Genomic DNA, 27,299 nt, shown 5'->3' on the forward strand with positions numbered 1-27,299 from the left:
GAGCTTAAGGAATGTTATTGGTTTGGTATTTAGGAGACACTGGGAAACCCTGCATTGTCACCCCGTAGGAGACCAGGAAATATCCCACATTCCTTCCCATGAGCAGGACATCAGCCGAGAACCCCCGGAATGTCATGCCTCTCTGCCATAAGCAAAACCACTAGATATTGAAGTATGCTCAATATTACCCTGGATGAGAAAAATTTAAAGTAATTATTTATAGTTCTTAGAGGTTATATAGCTTTACCAAAGTAAAATGAATATTTGCCTTTATGTAACCTGCATTTCTAATATTAATTGATTCTTGAGTTTATTAAAAGGAAACCTAAGCTTCAGTTCACAAATAATTAACCACATCACCTTGGGCAAGTCACTTAGTCACTCTGAACAAGTTTACTTAGCCAATTTTAATGTCTTTAATTTTTTTTTTCCTAGTAGATTTTAAATGTCTTAAAGGTAGGAAAAAAATTGTATTTTATTTCCTTCTCAAAGCCCAGACTTCAGTAGGGCTTTGTCTTCAGTAAGTATCAGGGGCTAATTTGGGGGTCCAGTGATGTACAAATTGCTCCAAGGAGTTTTCCTGAAGATAGTGGCAAAAACTCAGAATTAATCCTGAAAGTTTGTACCTTATGCCCCTGGGTTCTTACTGGCTTGATTCTGGCTTGGTTCTGCTTCCTTTGGATCAGCTTGTGTTTATCTGTGATCGCTAACAGGTAATGCCACCTGGAATTACAGAACATGTCTCTTTCTTGGAAGTCTCCATATTCTGCTCCTCAGATGTAGACTATCCTTTCTGCAATAAAAGTTCAATACCTCCCTAATTTTGGATGTCCAAAGTAATGAGCAGATCCCTTGCTTTCGCGTTTACATTGTCATTCTCAGCTCAGTTGATTAATTTGAACACATCAGAACTCAAGGCACTGGTTCTTTCCCTTTTGGTTGTATTGCTAAACAATGTGGGGTTTGTTTTACAGCTCCTTACTGATGCTAAGGAAGGTATGCATATGTTAAAAATGCATTTTCCTCTTCCGTTCTGAAAAGAGGCAAGTTGTGTTTCTCTGAAACCTGTTTTCTCCTCCAGCCTTTGTTTTTTGTGCTTAATGAAGCTAATAATATCATGCTTATTTAGCATTTTGATAATTAATTTTCCAGTACATTGAGACAGTTGTTTATGATTTTTGTGGTTAAAGCTGAAGAATAGTTGATGTTACATCTACCAAGTGCACGTGGTGAGTGGAAATGAGAACAGGACATCTGCAATGCTGATCAGAGGTGGCAATTTTTGTTTTATTTTGCCTTGTCTTTTACAATTTCTTCCATAGAAAAAGAAAAACACTCCTTTTCTCTCAGTTTTCCATATTCTATGTAGACTGTAGCAAGATTGAAAGTAATCATCTATCATTATATCAACATCAGTTGCGTTTGTAGTTTGCCTAGCTCTTGGACTTTGTGGTCAAAAGCACCATGTGTTTGTTTGTTTGTTTGTCTGTCTGTCTTGGGAAGAGTACTGATGGGCTTTTACAGTGCCCCCAGGCAAGCTGACTCAGGGAGTTCAAGATGTTCACATCAAATTGGTTAACAACCCTGTGGCACTCTGAGCAGAGTGAAATAGTAGGGTCAGCAACGTTTTGCTACTAGTTACTTTGGTTCATTTTCCAGTTCATTCCCTCACCCCCTTCCCACTCACCCCTGTGGTATTGTGCCACCTGCCTGTGCTGGGTAAGGTCCACTGTGCCTGCTCCCGTACAGCTGAATCGCTGGGTGCAGGGGAACATAGGTCAGATGCAATAATGTGTAGGATGTTGGCACAATGAGTACTTAATAAATGGTCACGGTAATCAGGGCCTTGCTAGAGAGAGGCTTGCCAGTGCAAGGCTTAAGGACAGTGTGGGTTTGGGGATGCCAAGCCCTGTCCCCTCTTTTCCTTGGTGACATGGAGTCACAATGAATTGACTTTGCCTTACTGTAAGTTAACCAATCCACTGCTCTTTTCTGCATCTCTGCCCCTGATTTGCTAAGATCTAGTCTCCAAGAATCCCTACTTTCCTAGTTTTTTACTTAGTTTGTTTTTTTAATAGAAGCCTTCCAGGTATCCTTCCCTTACCCCAAATACACCCAAGCTGCCTGTCCATGACCTCAGAGCACTCTGCCTCTAAAGCTTCTGTGTATTTGACCTTCACACTTTCATCAGCTTGGGTGATATGCTCATTCACATTGTAAAGACATGGAGCAGATGAAAGCTGAGTGTGGATTCGAACCAGAGACCGGAGTGTGGGGCTCAGCTACTCCCTGATAAGCTATCATTGGGAAGATCTGGACTGCAAGTCCTCCTCCGGCTCCTCCTAGCCCACATCTACCCTTTTCCAGAGTCCTAACTACGTGTGTGTGTATCTTGTGTCTCTTTTTAGCATGGCCAACTTAAAAATTGAACTGTCAAAGTTAGACAGTGAGACCTGGCCTGGGGCGTTGGATATAGAGAAAGAGAAACTGATGCTGATTAATGAAAAAGAGGAACTTTTGAAAGAGTTGCAGTTCGTCACTCCGCAAAAGCGCACGCAGGATGAGTTGGAACGCCTGGAAGCTGAAAGGCAGCGACTGGAGGAAGAGCTGCTGTCTGTGCGGGGCGCGCCGAGCCGGGCTCTGGCAGAAAGGTCGGTTTTCTTCTGGAAACAGGGCAGCCTAAAACTTGTGGTTATATCTTAGCTGATGACATTTTCTTTTCTTTGGGTTCTGAAATCTCAGTTGCATCTCTTCTTAGTGGATGGGAAACAGCCCAAAGGGACTTTCTATGGAGCAATAACGCACACCCTCCCAATGGCCCACAGTATCAGTGCCGTGTGTGTGTCAGGAATGTGACATACCTGTGACAGATGTCCAATCACTAAAGAATGTTGACATAAGACCCAGAATGAAGTACATCATCGACCAGTCTGGTAACAATAGCTATAAACTATTGCACTCTGATAAGCGACTGAAGCTTCCTATTCTGGGTTTTATTGCTCACAAGAATGCGAAAGTTTATTGCTTTTAATCTCACAAGGAAAATAAAAGACAGCTTTCTCCCTCTGATATCCTAACAGGTCACAAAATGTCCCTTGGATTTTATTTGTCAGTTGAAATGCTCCTCTGAAGCAGATGAAAATGTAAAATGCTCTCAAGACACTTTCTGATCTTTTGTAGAAATGTATGAGTTGATAATTTAAACTAAAGAATCCAATTGTAGCTGGGCACCAGTGACTCATGCCTGTAATCCTAACTACTCAGGAGGTTGAGATCTGAGGATCAAAGTTTGAAGTCATCCCAGGCAGGAAAGTATGTGAGACATGTGTCTCCAATTAACCATTAAAAAGCCAGAAGTGGAACTGTGACTCAAGTGGTAGAGCACCAGCCTTGAGTGACAAAGCTAAGGAACAACTACTGGGTTCTGAGTTCATGCCTCAGTACTGGCACACAAAAAAAGAAAAGAATCCAGTTGTGTGAACAGATCAGCAGGAACATTAGGGAGGGAATCTGTTTGTATGTGTCATTTGGACACACAAGCAACTGCACCAGAGCTTTGTATTCCAGTCTTGCTGGCTGTGTTGTGGATATCTGTTACAGGAGAGACTGTTGTGCCCTTCAGAACCACTGGACCGTCCTCTCACCAGCAAGTATGGAGCAGTTAGTGCTGCAACACAGGCACAAAATTTATGTGGCTATGATCTCTAGTGACCTAGAAATAAGTTTAAAATATGTAGCCATAATCCAGTTTCTTCTCTTTTAAAACTTGGCTTCTTGTTCTCTAATCCCTAGTCTCAATAAATGGTTAGTTTGTGTCTCTACACAGTATCAAAACATTTGAAAATATGTAGGGAGGGAGAGAGTAATCATTTCTCACATTCCCACTTAGATATTTGCCTGTGAACTAGCCCCCTTTCAAATTTAGTCATTTGGGAGAGTAGACTGTTAGGAGTCTGAATGTTGATCAAGGCTATGTGGCTACAGCCTCATAGCTTTGGGGAGTGTAATGAGCCTCCATAGAGTGTATTCTGCTACTGTCTGTAAAGGTCTCATCACAGCCCTCTTCACCCCTCTTTCCTGCCTCTTATGCTCTGACTTCTGTGTATAGTGGTGCTGACCAAAAGGTCTGCCCAACGTTGATGTGTTCAAGGCCAAGTCAGGGCCCATTTAAAAACACCTGCAGAAGCTAAAAGAATGAGATGTCAAAGCTAAATGAGTTACCTTGTCCATATTTGTAGAATTTCAACTTCTAGTACAAAAGATCCATAGTCATCAGTATGATGAAATAGGTAGTTTTTGTGAGGTTTATGGGTATGTTATTTAGCATTCAGTAACATGTGGTATACAATAATTTCTTCATGTCCATGGGGATATTGATTCCAGGGTCTTCCCCCTACACAAAAATCCATGGCTAGCCCTAATAAAAATTCTGTCATATTTAATAAACATAGCATGCAGTCTTTATGGAATATGATAATATACAACATTGTAACATACATATGATATGTATAATATACATATGATATGTAGTATACATAGTATGTAATACATAATTGTATAATATTTGCATATTACCATATGCATTACTTTGAATCATTTCTAGATTACTCATAATACCTAATATAAGGGCTGCATGTGGTAGTGTGTGCCTGTAATCTCAGCAGCTTGGATGATAAAGATTGGGAGGATCATACTAGCCCAGACAAAAAGCCAGACTCATCTCAATAAACAAACCAGGTGTAGTGGAGTACCGCTGTAGGTATGTGGGAAGCATAGGTAGGAGAATTACCATCTAGGACTAGCCTCAAAGGAAAAAAAAAGCATGAAACCCCATCCAAACATAACTAAGCAAAAAGACATATATTGAGTTGTGTATTGCTTGCCTAGGAAGCATGAGGCTCAGAGTTCAAATCCCAGTATGACAGAACATAACAATGTAAATGTTATATCAGTTTAAAAATATGGGTATGTATGATCAGTACAAAGGCGGAGTTTGGATTTTTTTTCCTTGACTTTTTTTTTTTTTTTTTTTGGCCAGTCCTAGGGCTTCAACTCGGGGCGTGAGCACTGTCCCTGGCTTCTTTTTGCTCAAGGCTAGCACTCTGCCACTTGAGCCACAGCGTCATTTCTGTCTTTTTGTGTTTATGTGGTGCTGAGGAATCGAACCCACAGCTTTCTGCATGCTAGGCAAGCACTCTACCACTAAGCCACATTCCCAGCCCCTTTGACTGTTTTTGATTAGTTGAATTCTCCAGTGTGGAACTGGGAGCGTGTGTAATTAATTGTACACATGTCATGTTCTACTTTGTAATTGGTGACTCTACAGTTCCCGTTTAGATTGGGAAAGAAAACATATACATCTTTGTTCCTTTGTTTTACTCAGCATTTATGGGTGTGGTATCTTACCTCTTTTTTTTTATTAAGGATAGTTTATTCCTAAGAGAATTTCATATTTTTGTTTACACACACATAACTGTCAAGATTCTAGCAAAAACAGAACAGCAGTAGGTTGGAACACATTGGGAATTGGAGCTATAAAACACTTCTCAAAGGTAGGAACAGATCTCCTGAGGTCCAGCCATGGGGTTTGTGTCATGTGAGGAATTAGCAGTGTGGACAGACTCACTAATTTATGATACCTGTGGCTTGTATTCCATGCAAGGAGATGTATATGTTTTATTTATGATATGTTGCCTTTCTGAGTCATTTGGCATTCCAGTAAGGGAATAGCCATTTCTAGTGTCTGTGACCAAAGGCAAATCCCCAAGTCTCTATGACAGTGAAAGGCCAAGGGACTCGGGCTCTCTGGCTTGATGGATGTAATTGCCAGTGTTGGCTACTCGGGGCTCTGTGATTCCACAACCCAGCCACAGCAGCAAGAATGGGATCCTTCGTTTCCCAAGTCGTGGTTTTTGCTTCCCTTCTGCTCGTTCTGTAACTTGTTCTTATTCTTGGCCCATTGTTTCTTCTACTCAGTGTGTATTTCTACTGTGCTTGTGGCTGCTGCTCAGGGGTAAGTGGGGCCTCAGAAGGTAGGACAGCACCTTGGCAAGCACTCTTATTTCTCCATGTTAAGACAGGGATGCTTTTGCAAAGTAGGAGTCTCTGTGTAAACTATGGTTTCATCTTTGTGCCTGGTCAACACCCAGTCCCTCAATTACCTACACAACTACCAAAGAACTACTTGCTGCATTGTCCCACATCTTCCTGTTTTCCATTTAAATTGTGATGGATTAGTATTTAAGGAGGATGTTAGACAAGTTTCTGAGTCATTACTGGATTATAAACTCTAAAGATGCTAAATTCACAAGAATTTCAGTCACCCTATAACCCTATAGTGGTGAAGTCGCCACCTAGTGGTGGTGGAGCACATTGGAAGGATCCCCGGATTCAAAGAGATGTTGCCATAAATGAAAGTCATGCAGTGTACAACTTCCTCCAGGTCTTATATTCCTTCCTCCAGTTACTGACTGTGTTTTTCTAGAACTGTTAAGATTTTATCATCACATGTTATTTTCCTACAAATTCCCGGGAGTTTGCTTTCTAATAACCATGGTGTCATTATTTCTTTTTGTTGGTGGCAGTGGTTGTGGGGCTTGAACTCTGTGCCTGAGCACTGTCCCTGAGCTCTTTTTGCTCAAGGCTAGCACTGTACCATTTTTAGCCACAGCGCCACTTCCGGTTTTCTTGTGGTTAATTGGAGATAAGTCTCACAGACTTTATTTGCCAGGCTAGCTTTAACTATGATCCTCAGATCTCAGCCTCTTTAGTAGCTAGGATTACAGACATGAGCCATCAGCAGCTGGCTGCAATATTTAGTTTTATACCTCACATCAGGAATATTTCTCTTGGGGCTGGGAATGTATTTTAGTGGAAGAGTGCTTGCCTGGGATGCATGAAGCCCTGGGTTCGATTCCTCAGTACCACATAAAGCCAGAAGCAGGCTGTGGCTCTAGTGGTAGAGCACTTCCCTTGAGCAAATGAAGCTCAGGGACAGTGCGCAGGCCCTGAATTCAAGCCCCAGGACTGGTTTCTTCATACTTCTGTGTACCTTCTCAATCAATTAGCCTCCTATGTCTTTGTTTTTTAACCTTGCTGAGATTTTGTTTATATTTGAGAGATGAGGAAAAATAAAGATTGTGGTTTTTTTTTATAAAATACTGTGAGTTAAGACATTATCTCACCTTGAAGTACTAAAGAAAATGACAAGAATGCCTTTTTAATGGAATTATGTTATTGACACATCAAAGGGATAAGTACCTATAAATAAAATATGAGCATATTCTCTTATTACTAAGACATACATAAAATTTCAAAGATGTTGGAAATCAGGGCCATTTATTTTTCTTTAAACCAAAGTGACTAATTTTTATATCACCATGGCTCAGGGAGTGTTGAGGCTTTGAACAAGAGCAGTTGGGTTTTATCATCTGTAGAGCACTTTCTGGTACATTACTCTCTTTGACTCCCCTGAGTTCCTTATCAAGTAGGCACAGGAGGATTTTATTCACCATTTTACAGATGAGAAAGGTGAGACTTTTGAAGCTGGGACTTACCAAGGAGGGGGCAGATGGCTTGCAAGCAGCGAGGGCAAGGCTAGGAACCACAGTGCCTCTCGGAATCAACTGGTCACCCCTGTGACATCTAGAGTGGCTTGCTCCAGCCTGTCTGAAGAACCTCATGACTCACACCACTTATGCAGGCTCTTAAGTTGTGCTTTGGTTGCTTGATCCAGTTTTCAACAAGTTATTTTTCACAATAAAACTGAACACAACTGAACACAAAAAAAAAAAACTCAAAAGCTTTTGAAGTTGAATATGTGTAAAATGTTAGGATAATCTAGAGCAGGTGAGGAGATGGCAGGTAGTTAGAAAAGTCACTTTGAAGTCTTCTTGCATAATATTTAAGTCCTCTTCCCCCTTCCCCCTTCCTCTCCCTCCCTTTCCCCCTCCCCCTCTTGCCTCCCCCTGTCTTTCCAATTGTACTGAGATGTGAACTCACTTGCACTTGCTAGGCAGGCATTCTCTGCCACTGAGCCATACTCCCCAGCCCTTTTGCTTTTCTCAGTGATACAGGGTCTCACTTTTTGCCCTGAGAAATACTTGAACCTTGATCTTCCTATCCTCCCCTCCAACATAGCTGGGATTAAAGGCATGAACTCCCACACCCAACTTATTTGTTGGCATAGAAGTCTTACTAATTTTTGGCCCAGACAGGCCTTGAACCATGTTCCTCCCAATCTCCACTTCTCAAGTAGAAAGACTACAGGAATTTGCCACCGTGCCTTATCCTCTAATTTTTGTTAATCATTAACATCTCATTAGGGTTTACAGTTAGGGTTACAACATTTTTTTTATCATTGGGCATTATTTTGAGATAGTTGTCTGTGTAAGGATTCTGTAGTCTTTGTGCAGCTCGTTCCTGTCCTTGTTTTCTTCCTTACTCTTCCGTCTCTAGCTTATAGACCTATAGAAAACTTCACACTGCCGGCATTTTGGAGTTGCAACAGCACCTTTCTTTTTTAGTACCAATTAAGAAAATGGAGATGGGGCCCGAATCTCTTCTTTGGTTTATCACTGCTGTGTGCCCCTCAGAATGGGGGTCCCTTCTGGTTGCCCTCTGGTCTCAGGGTCAAGGTCATTCGGATTTCCTTCATCACATGTAATATTAGCATAACTATCTTCTCTCGATTTTCATATTGCATAATAATCTGTCTTTTTCTAGACTGAAATTGGAAGAGAGAAGGAAAGAGCTGCTACAGAAACTTGAAGAAACTACTAAATTAACTACTTATTTGCATTCACAACTTAAAAGGTGAGCTTTGAGGATTCTGATCAGATGTTCAGGCACGTCTTAGTTCCTCTTTGGTTATTTTGTGCTTTGTTTCTGCTATTTAAAAGTAAATGAAATGGTTTTCATCAGCACAGCTGATGTGACCAAACTCAAAGTCACATGGGTTGTGTTTCATGAGCCCAGGGTCTTATTTGGAATGTACTTGAACTATGTTATAGGAAGATGTTTTGCCTATTAATAAAAAAAATTAGGAAAACATCACATTCCAGCCCTTACTCCATCGAGTGTGTGTGTGTGTGTGTGTGTGTGTGTGTGTGTGTGTGTGTGTGTGTGTAATGGTCCCGGGGCTTGAACTCAGGGCCTGGGTGCTGTGCCTGAGCTTTTGTGTTCTTCCACTTGAGACACAGCAGCACTTCTGGCTTTTTTGGTGATTAATTGGAGATCAGAGTCTCATAGACTTTTCTGCCTGGCCTGGCTTCTAACTGTGATACTCAGCCTCCTGAGTATCTACTACGGGTATGAGCCATTGGTTCCCAGCTCCTTATTGCATCTTTTAAAAGGTAGGGTGGGATAGATGAGACTTACCTTAAAACAGCCATCGATTTTCTTTTTTTTAAAGCACTGATTAGAAAAATCACCCTTATATTCACACATGGAGAAGAGGAAAAGTCAGTGACCCTAGCAGCCTTTTGTGTATGCACATGCTTTTCTCTCCCTCTCTGTAAAAAATGAGATTTATTTGATTTGTTTTATTTTTATAGTACTGGGGTTTGAACTCGGGACCTTATGCTTTTAGTCAGGCACTCTTCCACTTGAGCCACACCTCTAGCCCTTTTTGCTTTAGTTACTTTTCAGGTGGAATCTTATGATCGTGCCAGGGACCAGACTCAGAGTGTAGTCCTTCTACCAGCACCTCTCTACTAGCTGGGATTGTGGGCATAAACCACCACACTTGGCTTATTTGTTGACATGGGGAGCACCTCACTAATTTTTGCCCAGTCTGGCCTTGAACTGCAATTCTGCCAATCTCCGCCTCCCTAGAAGCTGAGATTACCAGCATGAGCCGCTGCTCTCAGCCCAAATAAGACTTTTAAAGCAAAGTAACTCCATTAACTCTTTGTATTAGTCATTTCTTCCTGGTAGTGGTTGTTTGGTCAATACTGTTTTAATTGCAAAGTTCCCTCTGCATAGATATTTAATCTTTTCCCTTTTGAACATACTTTGGCAAAAGGAAGATAAGTTAAAAACAACAACAACACTGGAATTGCTCTGGAAAGAGTCTTTTTAAGAGCCGTGTAGAGACGGCTCTTAGAGGGAGTAAAGGACATATATGTCACTACAGAGGATTCCTGTGCACTCTTTGGTATCACTGGTGTCGTGTCTTTTCCTTTCCGGGCCCGAAGGAGCCAGTAGGGGCTGTAGTCCGGGACCAGTCTGACAGTGTGCTTTCCTCTCTCAGCCTCTCCGCCAGCACGCTGTCCATGTCGTCTGGGAGCAGCCTGGGCTCCCTGGCATCCAGCCGGGGCTCTCTCAACACCTCCAGCAGAGGCTCACTCAACTCCCTCAGTTCCAGTGAGCTCTACTACAGCAGTCCGGGGGACCAGCTGGACGTGGACTATCAGTATAAACTGGACTTCCTTCTGCAGGAGAAGGGCGGTTACATTCCCTCCGGACCCATCACCACCATCCACGAAAATGAGGTGGTCAAGTGCCCCAGTCAGCCCGGCCAGAGTGGACTGTGCGGAGCCACAGCCGCAGCAAATGGCCACACTCCTCCGCTGACGGAGGCCCCCAAGTCTGTGACATCCCTGTCCTCGAGGTCCTCCCTGTCATCCTTGTCCCCCCCAGGCTCTCCTTTGGTCTTGGACAGCACGTTTCCCACATCCTCCCACGATGCCTCTCTTCATCAGTTCACGGCTGACTTTGAAGACTGCGAATTGAGTAGCCATTTTGCAGACATCGGCCTTGGCGAGAGTCAGCTCTTGTCGGATTCAGACTCTGGAGGAGCATCCCAGGCTCTGTTGGAAGATAAAGGCCTTACTGAATGTGCTAGGGAGCCATTGTATGAAGGAACGGCCGGTAAGTGGAGGCCCTTGATTTCAGGTACTCCTGTGAACTGACTCAAGGAGAATGATTAGGCTAAAGACTCCCATATAAACCAATGGAATCATCCCCTCCTCTGTCTCCCCAGTATCAACTAGATTCCTTTAAGGAGTTTTTATTCATATTCACAGATTTTTTGTTTTCATCAGATAAAAATTTCTCTCCCTATCTGATCAAGCTCATCATTAGGCATCTGCTCCGTGGTCCAGAGGCCTTCAATGTGTGGGAAGTGGCCAGAACATATTTCCTGAACACAGACCACACTTCTAGTTGGACTCCGGTTCTGAAATGGCAAGGCAAAGAAGAGGGTTTTCTTTCCAAAGTTGGCCTAAAACAGATTAAAACCAAGTCAATTAGCATATCAGCTAATTAGTGCCAAGGTTCAATGTTTAGATTGCTCAGGGAATTCTCTATAAATACAATTTTTGTTTCATGCCAGATTCTCCCCTTCTGTGTAAAGTTAATTTGGAGAAGTCAGCGGCCAGTGTCTGGTGCTACCCTGCCATCTTCTGGCTGCATTCACACTTGCAGTCTCTAGAAGAGATGGCGACAGATGGAGTCCTTACTCCTGTGTGTGCTCAAAGAGACACAAACAAGGAGAATTTCATTGTCTAAGAAACTGTTTTTCTCTGCGTTACAGCAGTCTTTAATGTATGAGGTACGGTTGTGAAGAGCACAGATGGTGCCCTTTTGGCAAATGAGCTCCACGATGGTCTAAGAAGGATGATTATTCTTGAGCTAGCTTGAGGCAGAATGTGAAGTAAAGCTCTGCTGCTCCAGGGATCCTTGGTTGGATCTGCCTGTGTCAGCGGGCCCCCCACAGAGGACACAGTCGTGTTCTCTCCATAAGAATTTTTATATGGATGCATGGTGCCAGGAATTCTAAGCATTAGTTGGTTAACCAGTCAGATCTTTAAAAACAGATGAGTCCAACTTGTTTCTTTCCCTTCAGATACTGAAACTGAAATTCTTTTTTTTCTTTCTTTCTTTGAAACTGAAATTCCGTGTCCTGCCCATGTCCAGGGACAGAGTTGGAGCTTTTTGTGTGGTTTGCATGACCTCCCCTCCCCTTGGAGAGGTACCAAAGCTCAAGTATTGTCACCAAAGTGATCAGCCACAGAGTGAATAGCCCAGGAGAGATCGGGACACCATGGCATCACCAAACAGGAAGCCACTCGGGCCCTCACCTCTGACTCTGGGAAGGAGGGTGGTGGTTGCATACTGTCTCTAGAGTCAGCCATATTTCCACCAGGTTGTGGTTGATGCTTTGGTTGGCTGAGTTTTGGTAAGCATACAAGCCCTGGTACATGGAAAGCATCTAGCACATTTAGTATACTTACTGCTCGTGGTGATTGGTCATGACTGTGTGGTCAAGATGATGGTGACAACGATAACGATATCTAAAACAAATGATCCTAAACCCAATTACTTCCACTCCAAGTTGAAGAAGGGAAGATAGGGAAGCTAGCTTCTTGCTTAGACTTGGAGGATATTAACACTTTTTGAGCATACCAACCTGACTTTGCCCTTCATGTATTGGAAATATTCTCTAGTGACTACACCTTAACATCTTATCAGCATGGAGGGCCCAGTATGTGAGCCTCACTGCTGAAGAAGCGGAGACATTATGAAAAAAATAAAGTAACCAAATCACACAAGGGCTGTGTCACCCACCGAAGTAAGTGGCCCTGAGGCCCAGAGCCCCAATCATGCAGGCATCTCTGTTTGGCTAGTGCGTGGCTCTTCAGGAATGGGCCTGCCATTATGTTTGTCAGTGAGTTTGTAGCTGAATGTGGGATCTTGGAAACTTAGGAAACATAATTTTTAACTTTTTTTTTTAGTCGATCATGGGGCCTGAACTCAGGACCTGGGCACTGTCCCTGAGTTCTTCAGCTCAAGGCTAGAGCTCTACCACTTGAGTCACAGTACCACTTCCAGTTTTCTGGTGGTTAATTGGAGATATGAGTCTCATGGATTTTCCTGCCCTGGCTGGCTTTGAACTGTGATCCTCAGATCTCAGACTCCTGAGTAGCTAGAATTACAGGCGTGAGCTACTAGCACCTGGCTACTTTTTAACTTTCTAAATGTTATAAAATTGTGGTTAGAAAGTTCCCCAGGGCCCCAGGAGATACCTCAGTGGTAGACTTGCCTAGTATATGTAAGGCCTGGGATTGGATCTGCAGCACCACGAAAAAAACAAAGGTTCATCTTAAGGAAAAATGCTCCCAAGCACCAATAGTATCCAATTTCATATTCACAAGCAACTGAAAGCATATATTTAACCAGAAAGACTACTTCTCTTCAGGTGATAGTGCTCAGTCTATTCAAGGGACATCTGCTTTCTCTTGGGGGGTGTGGCTGCCTATAAGGGACATTGTTCCTCTCTCTCACTCTGTAAAGACTGACACAGGTAAAGTTGAGTCCTTTTTGTATAAATTTTATTCCTCAGCACCAATCCCTGCTGGATGACAGAAACCAAGTTGAAATAACTATGAAGTCTTTTCCACAGTCAGTCTCTGTCATTGTCAAAGTCAATTTCAGGCTGCTGTAGTTATTCCTGGGGGTAATCAATAAATCATGTCATCACCTTCACCCCTCACAAAGGGGGGTGGGCGGAGAGAAGGTACTTCATCATCAAGAAAAAGCATTCCCACTGCCAGAAATAAAAGGGAAAATGCAGCAATCAATCCTGTAATCTGAAGCCTTAAAACTTAAACATCTTAACAAGATGTAAAGTCACGACTCAGAGGGGGGCTGAAATGCATAGCAATACGGATCCTCTGGCTCACTTGCTGGAGGATGAAAGAAACTCCACAGGCTTGCAGCTTATTACAGTACAGAGCACAGCTTTAAATGAATGCTCCTTGCTCACTGCAGGACGCTGGGGTATGAATATGAGTTAGAGATAAAAGTCAAGTGGTAGTTGGTGCTAAAGATTCTGTAGCACAAGAAGTTTTAAAGTGATGTTAGCTGGTGAGGAATTTCTGTAAGTCAAAGATGTTACTCTCTTTCATTTTTGCTAGAATAGTAGCACCGGTAAAAATATGGAATGTAGAGAGAAGCAGTGAGTAAACACATGGAAACTTTCCCTTCCACAGACTGACTAGAAGCCCTGTTCCTAATCTAGAATAGGGAATTAGAATAAGAGAAGCTCATAGCTTATTCCTCCAAGTATTTAGTAGTTTGTAAATGCTTGAAGAGGCTAGGGACCAGGGAGAATTTGTATCACTTCCCTAAAAGTATTTCAGGAAAAATAAATCCCCGTATTTTCCCAAATAACAACTGACATAATTGTTATCATGCCCATACCTCTTGATGTGAGAAGTAACATCCTCAACTCAGAAGAAAATTGTTCTTTGGATTTCTCACGACTAAACCACTTCTGTATTTTTATGCTGTTTCTAAGAAGAAACTCTAATGAATGCTATCTCTTTCCCCTCCTAGATGTGGAAAAATCATTACCAAAAAGAAGAATTCACTTACCCGGGGAGAAACCTGCTTGTGTGTCAGCTGCCGTATCAGATGAGTCTGTGGCTGGAGACAGCGGCGTCTATGAAGCCTCCATGAAGCAGTAAGTACCTGGCTTTTTCGCTTTTAGCTGCCTGGTAGGCTGTACAGCCAGGCCAGGGCATTGGCTCAATGTAAACATGACACTCATTTGTCTACCCTTTATATACTAAGGACTTCAGCCATTAAAGAAAGGTGTGCCAGAATATTCCAGTATGCAGACAGCCATTTGAACTGAACAGTAAGCAGACTGGTGTAGCTGACAGTTGTTAAGATGTAGAAAGCACTTTTGTGGGAGTGTTGCAGTGATCTACAGGGGCCTGTTTAGCACAAGAAGCTTATTGTGTGGAATGCTAAAAGCTAGTGTCTCTGAGGATGTAGTGTAACTCTAGAAGGGCTTTGGAAAGTTGGGCATCAGAATGTCGGATCCCCAGTAAGCTCAAAGGCAGACTTATAAAGAGGTAAAGAAATCCCCTGGAGAAGTAAGTTGTTACTAAGGTCATTTCCATCTGGCTCGGAGAAGAGTACAGTTGATTCAGATTTTTACTCAAAATCATTGAGTGGCAAATGGCAGCCATTACAATGGATATTCCCATTCACTGATGGTTTACCTCTTCCCCATCCATAGGCCTAGTGAAATTGAAGATGTTTCCTACAGTGAAGAGGATGTTGCCATTGTGGAGACTGCCCAGGTGCAGATAGGACTCAGGTAAAGTGATGTGCATGGGGGGAGGGGACAGTTTTAGAAATTGATGTCCAGCCAGTGGAATGTGGTTACTCCTTATTTCAATCAACTTCTCTTTTGACAGATATGATGCAAAAAGCTCAAGTTTCATGGTGATTATAGCACAACTCCGAAATCTTCATGCCTTCTTGATACCTCATACTTCAAAAGTGTAAGTTTAAAAAAAAATCACTGAAAAAGAAATTGGGGGACTTAAAATCTTTCCTATAAGGTATTTTTATGCTGTGATCAAGCACTTCATCAAAATGAAGATTTGGGAAAGACATAGCAGGTTGATAATGTTTAAGTCAACAGTAGGTAAATGAGAAGAGGGAAATGTGAGAAAGACAGATTAGATTTTGGGCCAACTGATTCATTACTAAAAATGAATTCAGCTGAATCAAAAGCTGGATTTTAGCGAGAGCAGCAAAGAAAGAGGGCATGGCATTGCGTTGGCTACATTAACTACACATAGCCTTTCATCTTCGATTGGTCTGAGATTTAAAATCCTAGTCAGAAGTGCTCAGGAAAGACTGGCTTTGTTAGGTCCTCCCAGGAAAAATAGCCCCTTCCTTTTGTTTTCTCTCCATATGAAACTACATGTAGACCTCTTCTCCTTTGTGTTCTCTCTCTCTTTGCCAGTCCTGAGGCTTGAACTCAGGGCCTGAGCTCTGTCCCTGGCTTCTCTTTGCTCAAGGCTAGCACTCTACCACTTGAGCTACAGCGCCACTTCCGGCTTTTGTGTGTGTGTGTGTGTGTGTGTGTGTAGGGTGATGAGGAATCGAACCCAGGGCTTCATGTATATGAGGCAAGCACTCTACCACTAGGCCATATTCCTAGCCCCTCCTCTGTTCTCTTTCTGTACAAAATATGGCCCTCCCTAGAAGTCCCCACTTAGCACCTATAATGCAGGTCATTGGTTGCTATGCACCTGGGGAGAGTGGGAGGTCCCCCTGGTTCTGAGGTCACTTCTTCATCTTCTGTGACCACACTTCCTTCTCATCCTTCCCTATATAATCTCTCAGCCATTAGTTTGAGTGGCCACACCCCACTCTCTTGGCCTGGCAGTTTGGCTCTCCTAAATCAACTCTTTTTTGCACGAACCATGTGGCAGTCTCCTTTCCACAACTCTTTCATCTGGTGCTGAGACCCGGGAAGGGATAGTGTCAGGAGTTGCTGGATCTCCTCCGCTTCTGCTTCTCTTTCTGAGGGTCAGTAAGCCTCGTGACCACCCATCCTCAGACCCAAACTGTCAAAGGAACCCTATGTCATTCCTTTTGCATTTACCATTGCTGGCAGTGCATCCATTACACTGTCTCTTGTCTACATCTGGTGACGCCTACTTACAGCCCTCTGCTTGTCTCTCTTTTGGTGATGTGGTGCCACGACAGTGGGATCCCCTACGATGCCCTTTAGCCAGTCTCATTTCGGGGATGCGTGAATGAAGAATTGGACTCAGAGCTGGAGAGGCCTTGGGTGGACTAGGAGGCCTTCCTCCTGTTGCCTCCTTCTCTCTACGTCCTCATTGACTCCTCTCACAGTGTCCACCATTCTACTTTCTCACAGACTCCTCCCTCTACACCCTCACTGGCTCCTCCCCTCTACATTCTCACCAGACTCTCTCCAAAGGATTATGTAAAGCCAAAACGACTCATTTTTCTCATTGCACTCAAGTCTGGCCACATGCTACACCCTGCTCTAGAGTGCGGCCCAGCAGTTCAGCTTTCCCAATAAACTCTTCTCTGCCCGAACCACACAGTGGTCTTTCAGCAACCCTGACAGCTTCATGGCACTATCTGTACTTCTCCCTTCCAATACTATGATACTAAAATGTGTCATCAGTGGCCTTTTAGTAAAGTAAATCAGGGAGAAGACAGATAGAAAACTACAGGATACACCTGAGAACTCACATTGTGAGGTTGCCATTTACCCAAGTTTTCTACCTCAACTCTACCTAGCATGATCACTTAGTGGAGCACAGACTATCTTCTGCAGGTGTGGTAACTCCCAGACTAGTTTAAGACAATAGTAGCCCTCTCAACCAGCTGGTGGTACAGAATGTACTCCCCAGCTTGTTTGGGGTAGTTACTTGTTTAACTGGTCTGAACTTTTCCCCAGATACTTAGCAATGTTTTCCTAAATCCATGTGTGACAGCCTTGGCCTAAATAATGACACTGCAGTAAACAGCAATTCAACTTCATTTTTGGTTGGTTATAATAAGCAGAGTTGGTGTTTCTGTTGATTGACAGCACGGCTTGTCTGACTCCTGTGTGGAGAGACCTCTCTTTTAGCAGAGTAGGAAGAAAAGCACCCTACTTGCTTGGCTTCCTCTGCCTTTGCCTTGAAATCACTGAAACCGGCTCATGTTTGACCCAGAAGCATTTTTTGATGACACTAGGGGCTAGGTTACTGACAGAGATTAAACCTAAGGCTAGAGAAACAGAAAATCCCTTCTTTCCATTCTAACTTTCTAATATACTTGTTTTCCCATGAAGACAGAATAAATTTATTTTTTTTAAGACCTTGTTCTGCTGAATTCTCCACTTCCCAGGACAACAAGCTGTGTCTTACTTAGTAAAGCCTTAAGTCAGTAACAGTGACCCAAGGCCCACAGGGCCTTTAATACTGAATTTTCATAGTTAATAGTGATGTAAAATAAAAAATAATATGACATTCCAGTTTTGCATTTAAATTTACAGTTTTTTTTAATTAGAATATGAATTAGGAAAACCTAAAAATGGGGACAGGAAGAAAGACTGAATGCTGTTCTCTTCCTGGAATTAAAAGGAAAATACCTCATGCTATTTCCAAGAATTGTGAGTCTTTATATAATGTGTGCTCTGAAAGAGCATCAGAAGTTACTGTTCTTCTGTAACTCTTCCTTTGAATTTCACAAAGCATGATATTCTAAAGAGTTTGTCACATCTGTGAATGCAGAGATGCTAGAGAAGTATATTTTTGAACTACTGTGTCATCTGTTTTAAATCTTGTACGTTCCTTAGCCTTTCTTTTCTCTGGTAGGATAACGTATTTATTTCATTCCATAAGTGGTCATCAGCACCTCTTGTTTAATACAAGGGGGATTCTTTAGGATAAAGTCACCAGTTTCTACTCATGGGCTCTCACCTTCCGCGGCACAGAGACAATGTATTTGGGAACTGGCTGTACATGGGGCAGGTGGGATTTGAGTCTGTGTGTCCCCATGGGCTTTCTTCCTTTTCTCTTTCCTGTCATGTGCTTTTGCTGAAGTCCCATGGTAAGTGGCAGCCTGGGCTGTCTCATGCTCAGGGGCACAGTCACTTAGGGTAAGTTAAGAACAGAGCATCTACAGCTGAACACAGACCCATTATATAGCAGCAGCACTTTTGATTGATAATGAATTCACTGTTATCTCTTTAGCTCTGAATCCATTTTAATTGAAGTGCTTATGAAATTTATTCTCCTCTTGCTCTTTGCAGGTATTGTAGAGTTGCTGTCCTTCCCTCCTCAGCGGATGTCAGCTGTCTGTTTCGAACAAAAGTCCATGCACCCACAGAATCTGTGTTGTTGAATGATGTGTTCAGAGTGGCCATTTCCCAAACAGCCTTGCAGCAGAAGACGCTGCGAGTTGATCTTTGCTCTGTCAGTAAACATCGCAGGGAAGAATGCCTGGTAAGAGCCTTCAGAGTTACATTGTCACAGAACCCTCAATGCTCTGTGCTCTGAGCATGTTTTTTACTAGCTGTCTTGGCCAGCCTTGAAACCACTGATGACTTGTCCAACACCTTGGGACACAACCCATAGTGGTTTTACTCTTTTTTTTTTTCTGAAGAAGTAACTTTTGCTCTTTCTCATATTTTATTTTTTAAGACTTTTGATAAACTGTGATGTTGTATACAGCTATGTACCATTTCTACTCCATGAAGACTCTCTTGTTATGATCATTACTTTACAGAATATGCTTATTAGTCACTAGGCTAAACCTTGTGCCTAGTGTTCTTTCTATATTATCTCCTTTAATCCTCAGGACAATCTTAGGAAAGATTGATTGTGGAAGGGGTGATTATCCCCTCTTTTCAGATGAAGAACTGCTTAGAAGGGGTCACACAGCCAGATAGCCAAAAGACATATCACACATAATTCACTGTTACACAGTAAAACTAAGCAAGACAGTTTATAGCTCCTTTTTGCAGTTTCTTTTCTGGGAGGTTCCAGGAAGAAGAGCCACCTGAGCCTTTCTCTGTGGTCATTAGGAAACACATTTCATGATGAGCAAAGGATGATAGTTTTCTCTTTTTTCTTTTGTGTGTGTGTGTGTGTGTGTGTGTGTGTGTGTGTGATGCATGCCAGTATAGGGCTTGAACACAGAACCTCATGTTCTCACCTAGCTTTTGTTTCACTCATGGATGGCACTACCACTTGAGCCCGACCTCCATATCTGCCTTTCTGCTGGCTAATTGGAGATAAAAGTCTCACAGACATTCTACCCAGATTGAACCATGATTTTCATATCTCAGACTTTTGAGTAGCTTGGCTTACAGGCATGAGCCATCAGCTCCTAGCTTCCAGCTTCTTATTTTTTCTATACTTGAAAAAAAAAAGTGTTTGGTAATATTTGGTAGTAAATTTAGAAGGAAGCAAAGACTTGTTTGGCTACCTAAAGGCTTTAGTATATAATAAGCTATGATAAAATTAAAGACTTTTAGTTGATTACCTTTAAATATAGTATAGTGGAATTGAGATTCTGGCTATCCGTGATATGGTGGAATGTGAAAGCCTTTCACTTGTACTTCCTTTAGACATTTTAGTTACTTACATTTCCAAAGAAATTTTTGTTGATTTCTCATCTAAGATCCAAAGGGTAGTTTTCATTTAAAAATTTTGGGTGGATGTTGGTTTTATTGTGAGTAGTAATTAGTTACTATTATAAAAGAAATATTATACCTTAAGCTTAGTCATTTTTTTAGTATTTTAATTTTTTTTGAAGAAATGTATCCAATGCCTAATGTATGAAACTGTAACCTCTCTGTACATCACTTTGACAATAAATAAGAAAGAAAAACAAAAAAATAAGCTTAGTCATTTTTAAAATTAAACTTAATTTAAAATATAATGCATATTTCTAAAAATTAACAAGTTGCATACTTAATTGTAAGATGTCAAAATCATGCTACACAATAATCTTAGGCTTTTAGATTGAGCATTATTATTGAGTCACTGCTGAAAATAGAAAATATCTCATGAGTATCATTTTATTCCTAGTCAAAGACAGACTTACCCAACAATCTTTATCATGTCAGAGGGAATAAATACTAACCCAACCATTTGATTTCTTTTTCTCTTTTTATTTTTGTTTGTTTTTCCTTTGTTTTCTTATTTCCCATAGGCTGGAACGCAGATTAGCCTGGCTGACTTGCCATTTTCCAATGAGATTTTCACACTGTGGTATAATTTGCTTCCTTCCAAGCAAATGCCTTGCAGAAAGAATGGAGAAGAAAATGAAGACTCTGTATTCCGATCAAACCAGCCAGTGGTAGATTCCATAGACTTGGTGAGTCAGAATTTAGAGAGCAAAATCATTAAAATGTAATAAAGTAATATGAAATATAGAATACTGAGAGACCAGTAGGCTTTATGTACTTTCCTCTTCCTTTTCTCCTTTAACCTTTGGTTCCAAAAAAAAAGAAAGATAGTTCACATCATTGCTTCAAGTTATGATTTACAAAAGGATTGCTGTATATTGACTTCATTGTTTTAAGTTGCTATGGAAAACCTTTTGAAAATTTATGTTTTTGTATATTGTGTCCACATACTTGATTTTTACATTTATACATTTTATACTTTGATACATTTGATACATTTATACATTTGATACTTCTTTTGCATTCTTTCTTTCTCAGGGGTGGTAGTGGGAATTGTACTCAGGACCTTGTACTTGCTGGGTAGCCACTGTACCACTTGAGCCATACTCTATCTAGCCCTGTTGATTTTACTTGTTTTTCAGAGTGAGATGTCCAGAAACAGCTAGAAGTTTTGATAGGGCAAGCATTGAACTTGTACATCATTGTAGAGGATATCATCATCTTAACATTTGTCATGGTGATCTCATCCATGTATATAGGATATTCTGTTCATTTATTTCACTTTCTCCTAATTTCTTTCACCCGTGTTTTCAGATTCCTAGTTCACTACTCTTTTTTAACTAATTCCTAAGTATTTTTTTCTATATGATGCTTTTGTGAAACTTTTTCTTCATTGCATTTACAGACAGTTCATTATACAACTGATTGTCTAACTTGTTTCCTACAACCTTCTTATTAAGAACTTGTTTCTTATTTTTAGTAGGTTTTAGTGGATTTCTTAGGATATTTTGCAAGTAGAGATAATTTTACTTCTTTGTTTCCAATTATATCCATTTAATTCTTTTTTCTCTTTTTTTTTTTTTTTTTTGCATATTAGCCTGGGATAGAATTTCCAATACAATATTGAAAATAAATGGTTCGAAGAGATACTCTTTTCTTGTTTCTTATTTTAGGAAGGAATTTTTCGCTATTAAGTGTTACATTTTTACTGTGAGTTTTTCATAGATATCTTTTATCGAATTGAAATAACCTTTTCATAGTGTATTGGATGTTTTGTTTTGTTTTGTTTTTTGTTGCCAGTCCTGGGGCGTGGACTCAGGGCCTGAGCACTGTCCCTGGCTTCTTTTTGCTCAAGGCTAGCACTCTACCACCTGAGCCACAGCACCACTTCTGGCTTTTTTCTACATATGTGGTACTGAGGAATCGTACCCAGGGCTTCATGTATACAAGGCAAGCACTTTTACCATAGGCCATATTCCCAGCCCTGTATATTGAATTTTTTATCATGTAACTGTTAGAATTTTTTCTACATCTACTAAGGTGGTCATGTGGTTCTTGTCTTTCATTCAAATGATACAGGTGTTAAATGAATCTTGCCTTCCTAGGATAAATCCAACTTGGTATGGTGTGTATCTTCTTTTTTTTTTTTTTGTAAATTAGTTTGCTAAGATTATTGAGCACTTTGTGTTTATAATTTTCCTTTCTTTGCAATGTCTTTGGTTAGTGTTGACAGTAAGATAATTCTGGCTTCATGAAATGAGTTACAAACCTTTTTTTTTCTTTTCTAAACCTTTTGGAGAAGTTTAAAATTTCGGTATTAAATTAACTAAATGTTTGTTCATATTCAAATGAAGCCCACTTGCTGTGTCAGGACCTTTCTTTGTGAAAAGTCTTTTTGTTTACAAACTCAGTCTCATTACTAATCTGAATCTCTCACAAATGTTGTTCTCTAGTCAGTTTCTGTACTGTGTCTTAAAGAATTTGTCCATTAAAGCTAGAGACCTAATTTGTTGGTGTATAGTTAATTATTCATAATATTTTCTCATATTCTATTTTATACCTGTAAACTCTTCCATTCTTTTCTCTGGTTATTACTTTAGGTTTATTTCCCTCTTTCCACATTTCCTTCTCCCCCTCTTCCTCCTCCTCCACCTCCTCCTCTTCCTTCTTTTGTTCCAGTCCTAGGCCTTGAACTCAGGGCCTGGGTTTTTGCTATCCCTGAGCTTTTTCACTCAAGGCTAAATGTTCTACCTACTTCAACTACAGCTTCACTTCTGGCTTTTTAGTGGTTAATTGGATATAAGAGTCCTACGGACTTTCTTGCTGAGGTTGACTTTTAACTGAGATCCTCAAATCTCAGCCTCTTGAGTAGCCAGAATTATAGGCGTGAGCCACTCGTGCCTGGCCACCTTTCTTTTTTTTTTAATGTAAGTGTTTATAGCAGCACTACTTTACCAACTGCTCTTCTTCTTCTTCCTCCTCCTCTTCCTCCTCTTCCCCCTCCATTTTTTTTTTAAATTTAGGATATTTAGGAATATACATTTCACACATTTATTAATTTCTCATTTCCTTCAGATATTTATCTTTAATTTCATTCCAGTATACCAAAACATATAGTTGGTATGATTGATATAAGTCCTTTTGAATTTATTGAAGCTAGCTTCATGCACTTGAGAAAAATACATAGTCTGCTGTTACATGGAATGTTCTGTAGTTTATTAGATCTCATTGATTTGTAGTGTTGCTACATAAATGCATTTGATTGCACTTTTTATCCTGTTCTTACTGTAGATATTAGTAATTCCACATATTACTTTTTTCTTCCTTTATTTAGCCTTTACTCCTTTATTTATAAGAACCCCTTTATCATTGCTCTTTGGCATATCTATATTGCCAGCATTAATACTCTTATCTGGAGGCATTATAAACTACATAAGGAGTTACTTAAACACAAGCTCTGTGTATCTACAGTACTCCATCTTATACCTGAGAGGACTACCAAGTGACTAATGAACAGGTAGCATATACAAGGCAGATACACTGGACACAAGAGAATCCACTTTCTAGTCAGGACAGAATGAGAGTGTGAGAGTTCACACCCTAACATGCATGAATTGCTCAGTACTAGAATTTCCCATTTAATATTTCTTGAATTGTGGTTGGTAACAGGTAGTGAAAGCTATAGAAAGCATAACCATCAGTAAGGCAGGACTACTATATATATATATATATATATGTACGTATATATATATATTTTTTTGTTTGTTTGTTTCCATGGAGATAACAGCATGAATTCTTAACTTGGTAGAAACTAATCTCAACTAATACCTTTACTTTTTCTTCAGTATTTCATGAATTTTAAGACATTAGCTCCATTAATAATTATCTTTCCTTCTTTGGTGTGACAGTATTTTTTAGTGACTTGAAGTTTGAATCCCATAAGAGACACTATTGCTGATATTTCATTGACAATCAGTAGTCAGATATTCCCACATCTTTCCTATATATAATGTAGTTTCTCTCCTTTCTGAATTACTGTACTTCTGTGTGGGTCATGTACCTTCTGCTGAACACTTCCCTTTAATATTCCTCTTAGAATAGATGTGTTGGTATCCATTTTAGCTGCACTTGTGAAAGACAAGTATTTTTTTATCACTTATTCCCATTTCTAGGTGGGCAGGTGTTCTATGAACATCTTTAGATACCACTTTCTGTCATTGGGTTTCCACTGATTCTGTTGAGCTTCTGAGGAAAAAAAATTAATTTCTGGTTCTTAAAAAATAATCTTTCGATATTTTTAAAGATTCTCTTACTATGATTTTTTATCAACTTTTTTATCACAAATGAATGTGGCTTTCCTTCCTTATGCTTATGCCAAAGAAGTTATTTCGTTAGTCTTTTCTTAAGCATATGAATTGTAAACATTTAAATACCGCCTCCAAATATCTGCAGTGTATACATCACCTATGGGTCTGCCTCTTCTGTCATTTCTTTTGGCTTTCAGTCAACTCTTAATGGAATGCTGGCTAGTATGAGGGAAGGTAGAGGCTCTGGATGGTACATTCTTCCACAGATACTTTTCTGGAAGGCAAGTTGGAGTTTAGGAAGATGACCTGAATCATATGGGGGGACTTGATCTCCCACTTTCATCTCCCCAAGAACCTATGAGACAACAGAAAATATCTCCTTAATATTTGAGGCCTTTTGTTCTGTACATATGTAGTTTAAGAGAGGTAAATGCCTTAGCAAGAATATCATGTGTAATACGGGGCTCACCTTACACTTCATTGCCTCAGGCCCTTGGACTGCCTTGCAAGTCTTGCACTTGGTGACAATTCTCCCATCTGACTGACCCTGTGGCCACAGTCCTAGGCAGCTTTAGCCTGTCTACCTCATACCTAGAATTGACAAATAACAATGTGTCCATTGTGGTGATTCTCCTCTCTCTGGGACATTGACTTTCTAGTACTGATAACCTTTGTTACTCTGTATTCATTGCTGTACAAAATTGGGGCGTTTTTATTGCTTTTTGTTAACATGTCATTCAGCTTTTATAAGAGAGTTGAGTCTGGTACAAGGTGCTTTTCACAGCTGGAAGTGTAAGCCTGTATCTGAAGAAATTTCAAATAAATTTCTTGGAGTATATGATATTAATTGCCGTATGTTTTACATTCTGCAGGATGCAGTGTCAGCCTTACTTGCAAGAACATCAGCTGAGCTGTTGGCTGTGGAACAAGAATTAGCACAAGAAGAAGAGGAGGAAACAGGGCCAGCAGAAGAGCAGCAGGATCTAGAAGGAGACTGGTAAACAGCTGCTTTCTTTTGCTAGCAAGAACACATTAAAATGCTTAGTTTCTCAGGGGAAACTTTCAGGATACTATTATAGTTTCATGTCTTCACACTAGAATGATGGGAAACAATGTAGTTTCAAGGGTTGGGAGTAGCAAAATCATGAACAAAGTAACACATTGACCAGATTTTTTTATTCTTCAAGTAATTTTTAACAATATTTTCTAAGGTGTTTTTTTTTTAAGTCTGAGCTGTCAATTTTGAAAAATATAGTAGCTTATTGTGGAGTCATAGGTAAGTTATAACTGGCTCTCCTTTTCTTTAAACTATGAGTGCATTTAGGTGGTGGTAAGACCCAGAAAATAGTTTCAAATAGTTTCTTGTTTCCCCCTGTTTGTCAATAATTTACCCTTTTAAAAGGGATGTCCAAGGAGAGAGAGAGAGAGAGAGAGAGCATTCATAAATGCATTCTTACAAGCTGTCCTTCCTGGTTTGCACTATTTTGTAAAATGAAATTCTAATGAATGTTTCAGGTTTTAAGTACATTCCGTATATAACTTATTGGGATTAGTTTTGCTATGAATAGTTGATTATAATATTTGAGTGAACTTTTTTTAACTCATATGATACTCTTTTGTGTATGTATATATACATACGTTAAACTTGTTAGAAACCCGGAATTTATCATAAATATGCAATCTTGGATTTAAAGAAAGAAAATGTAGGGCTGGGAATATGACCTAGTGGCAAGAGTGCTTGCCTCATATACATGAAGCCCTGGGTTCGATTCTCCAGAAAATGGCCAGAAGTGGCACCGTGGCTCAAGTGGTACAGTGCTAGTCTTGAGCAAAAAAGAAGCCAGGAACAGTACTCAGGCCCTGAGTTTAAGGCTCAGGACTGGCCAAAAAAAAAAAAAGAAAGTGTACAACAGTGATAAAAAAAAAATATAGAGACTTTTAGCTTATCAAAAGTCCTAGAGAATAAATAATCACAGCACTGCAGAACAAAATTATAAGTAATTTATAAGGTCTCTCACAGGCTTTATAAATACAAGGCTTTTTTCATGTTTGTAAGATACAACTTATTTCACGGATATTTCAGAAAAATATTTAGCATGTAAATAAAAGAATTTTAACTTAGTCATTGCTTGTTTTCCCTTTGTTTCATGGCCAGACATTAAAGAAACTAGATGGTGCCACTTTTTCTATATGCCACCAGTTGCAGTTAAAGTTCAGCATTTAGGCTGGTGCCAGTGGCTTCTGCCTATAACCCTAGTTACTCAGGAGGCTGATATCTGAGGATTGTGGTTCAAAGCCAGCCTGGGCTGGAAAGACTGTGAAACTCTTATCTCCAACTAATCACCAAAAAGCCAAAAATGGAGCTGTGGTTCAAATGGTAGACCACTAGACTTGAACACAAAAACTTAGGGACAGTGCCCAGGCCCTGAGTTTAAGCTAGGGACCAACATACATACATACATATGCACATACATATGCACACACGCACACACATGCACACACACACACAAAAGGTTCAGCATTTAGATATCAGTGGGCAGAAAATATTTCTGTACAACAAGCATGAAACTCAACAAAGCATGAGATACTCTGAACTGTCCCCGCAATATGCTTTTTATAGCCTACACAGACTGGCTTCTGTTAGCGATGAGGCCATGTGGCATTGGGTCTTCAATTGATTAGTAATTACTCCTTCTACACAGGGCCGCCTCTGCTAGACTGAGCACAGTCAGTAATGGTGTTTTATCTCTAGGTCTTTATTCACTCTTAGCTGAGAGTGAGCCATTTTTTTTACATGGTTTATTTTATAATAAAGTAATGGCTAATATTAAGTTAATTTTAAAAGAAGTCAATATTTTTAAATACTGGGGTTAAATTTGTGATTTTAATAATACTTCTATTTTAACATCTAGAAATTGGACCAGTCTTAGCTTTTTAGTACCGTTCTGATAGCTTTGCTCTAGATGGATAGAGAATAAAATGATTATTTTATTTATTTTGTGAATTTTCTTCTTTTTTTTTTT

General features: G+C 40.3%; 1 protein-coding gene and 1 long non-coding RNA gene across 3 annotated transcripts in view; one reads left to right on the plus strand and one right to left on the minus strand.

Moving 5' to 3' along the window:
• Positions 1–27,299, plus strand: part of Wwc2 (WW and C2 domain containing 2) — a 167,925-nt gene that overhangs the window by 117,268 nt on the left and 23,358 nt on the right. Inside the window, exons 9-17 of one of the 2 annotated variants that reach the window (XM_048330662.1) lie at positions 2,409–2,651; positions 8,725–8,814; positions 10,253–10,877; positions 14,340–14,467; positions 15,032–15,112; positions 15,213–15,299; positions 18,587–18,779; positions 20,494–20,658; positions 25,149–25,273. In XM_048330662.1, the coding sequence (XP_048186619.1) occupies positions 2,409–2,651; positions 8,725–8,814; positions 10,253–10,877; positions 14,340–14,467; positions 15,032–15,112; positions 15,213–15,299; positions 18,587–18,779; positions 20,494–20,658; positions 25,149–25,273 (1,737 nt within the window). The remainder of the gene's footprint in view (positions 1–2,408; positions 2,652–8,724; positions 8,815–10,252; positions 10,878–14,339; positions 14,468–15,031; positions 15,113–15,212; positions 15,300–18,586; positions 18,780–20,493; positions 20,659–25,148; positions 25,274–27,299) is intronic. The other variant, XM_048330664.1, reaches the window with a different exon arrangement.
• LOC125339497 lies at positions 900–27,241 on the minus strand. Its single transcript, XR_007208550.1, has 3 exons — positions 26,908–27,241; positions 1,584–1,592; positions 900–911 (listed from the first exon to the last, which is right to left on the minus strand). It is a non-coding gene; the product is annotated as an uncharacterized LOC125339497 (long non-coding RNA).

This window comes from Perognathus longimembris, chromosome 21 (genome assembly GCF_023159225.1).
Source record: "Perognathus longimembris pacificus isolate PPM17 chromosome 21, ASM2315922v1, whole genome shotgun sequence".
NCBI classification, from domain to species: Eukaryota; Metazoa; Chordata; class Mammalia; order Rodentia; family Heteromyidae; genus Perognathus; species Perognathus longimembris.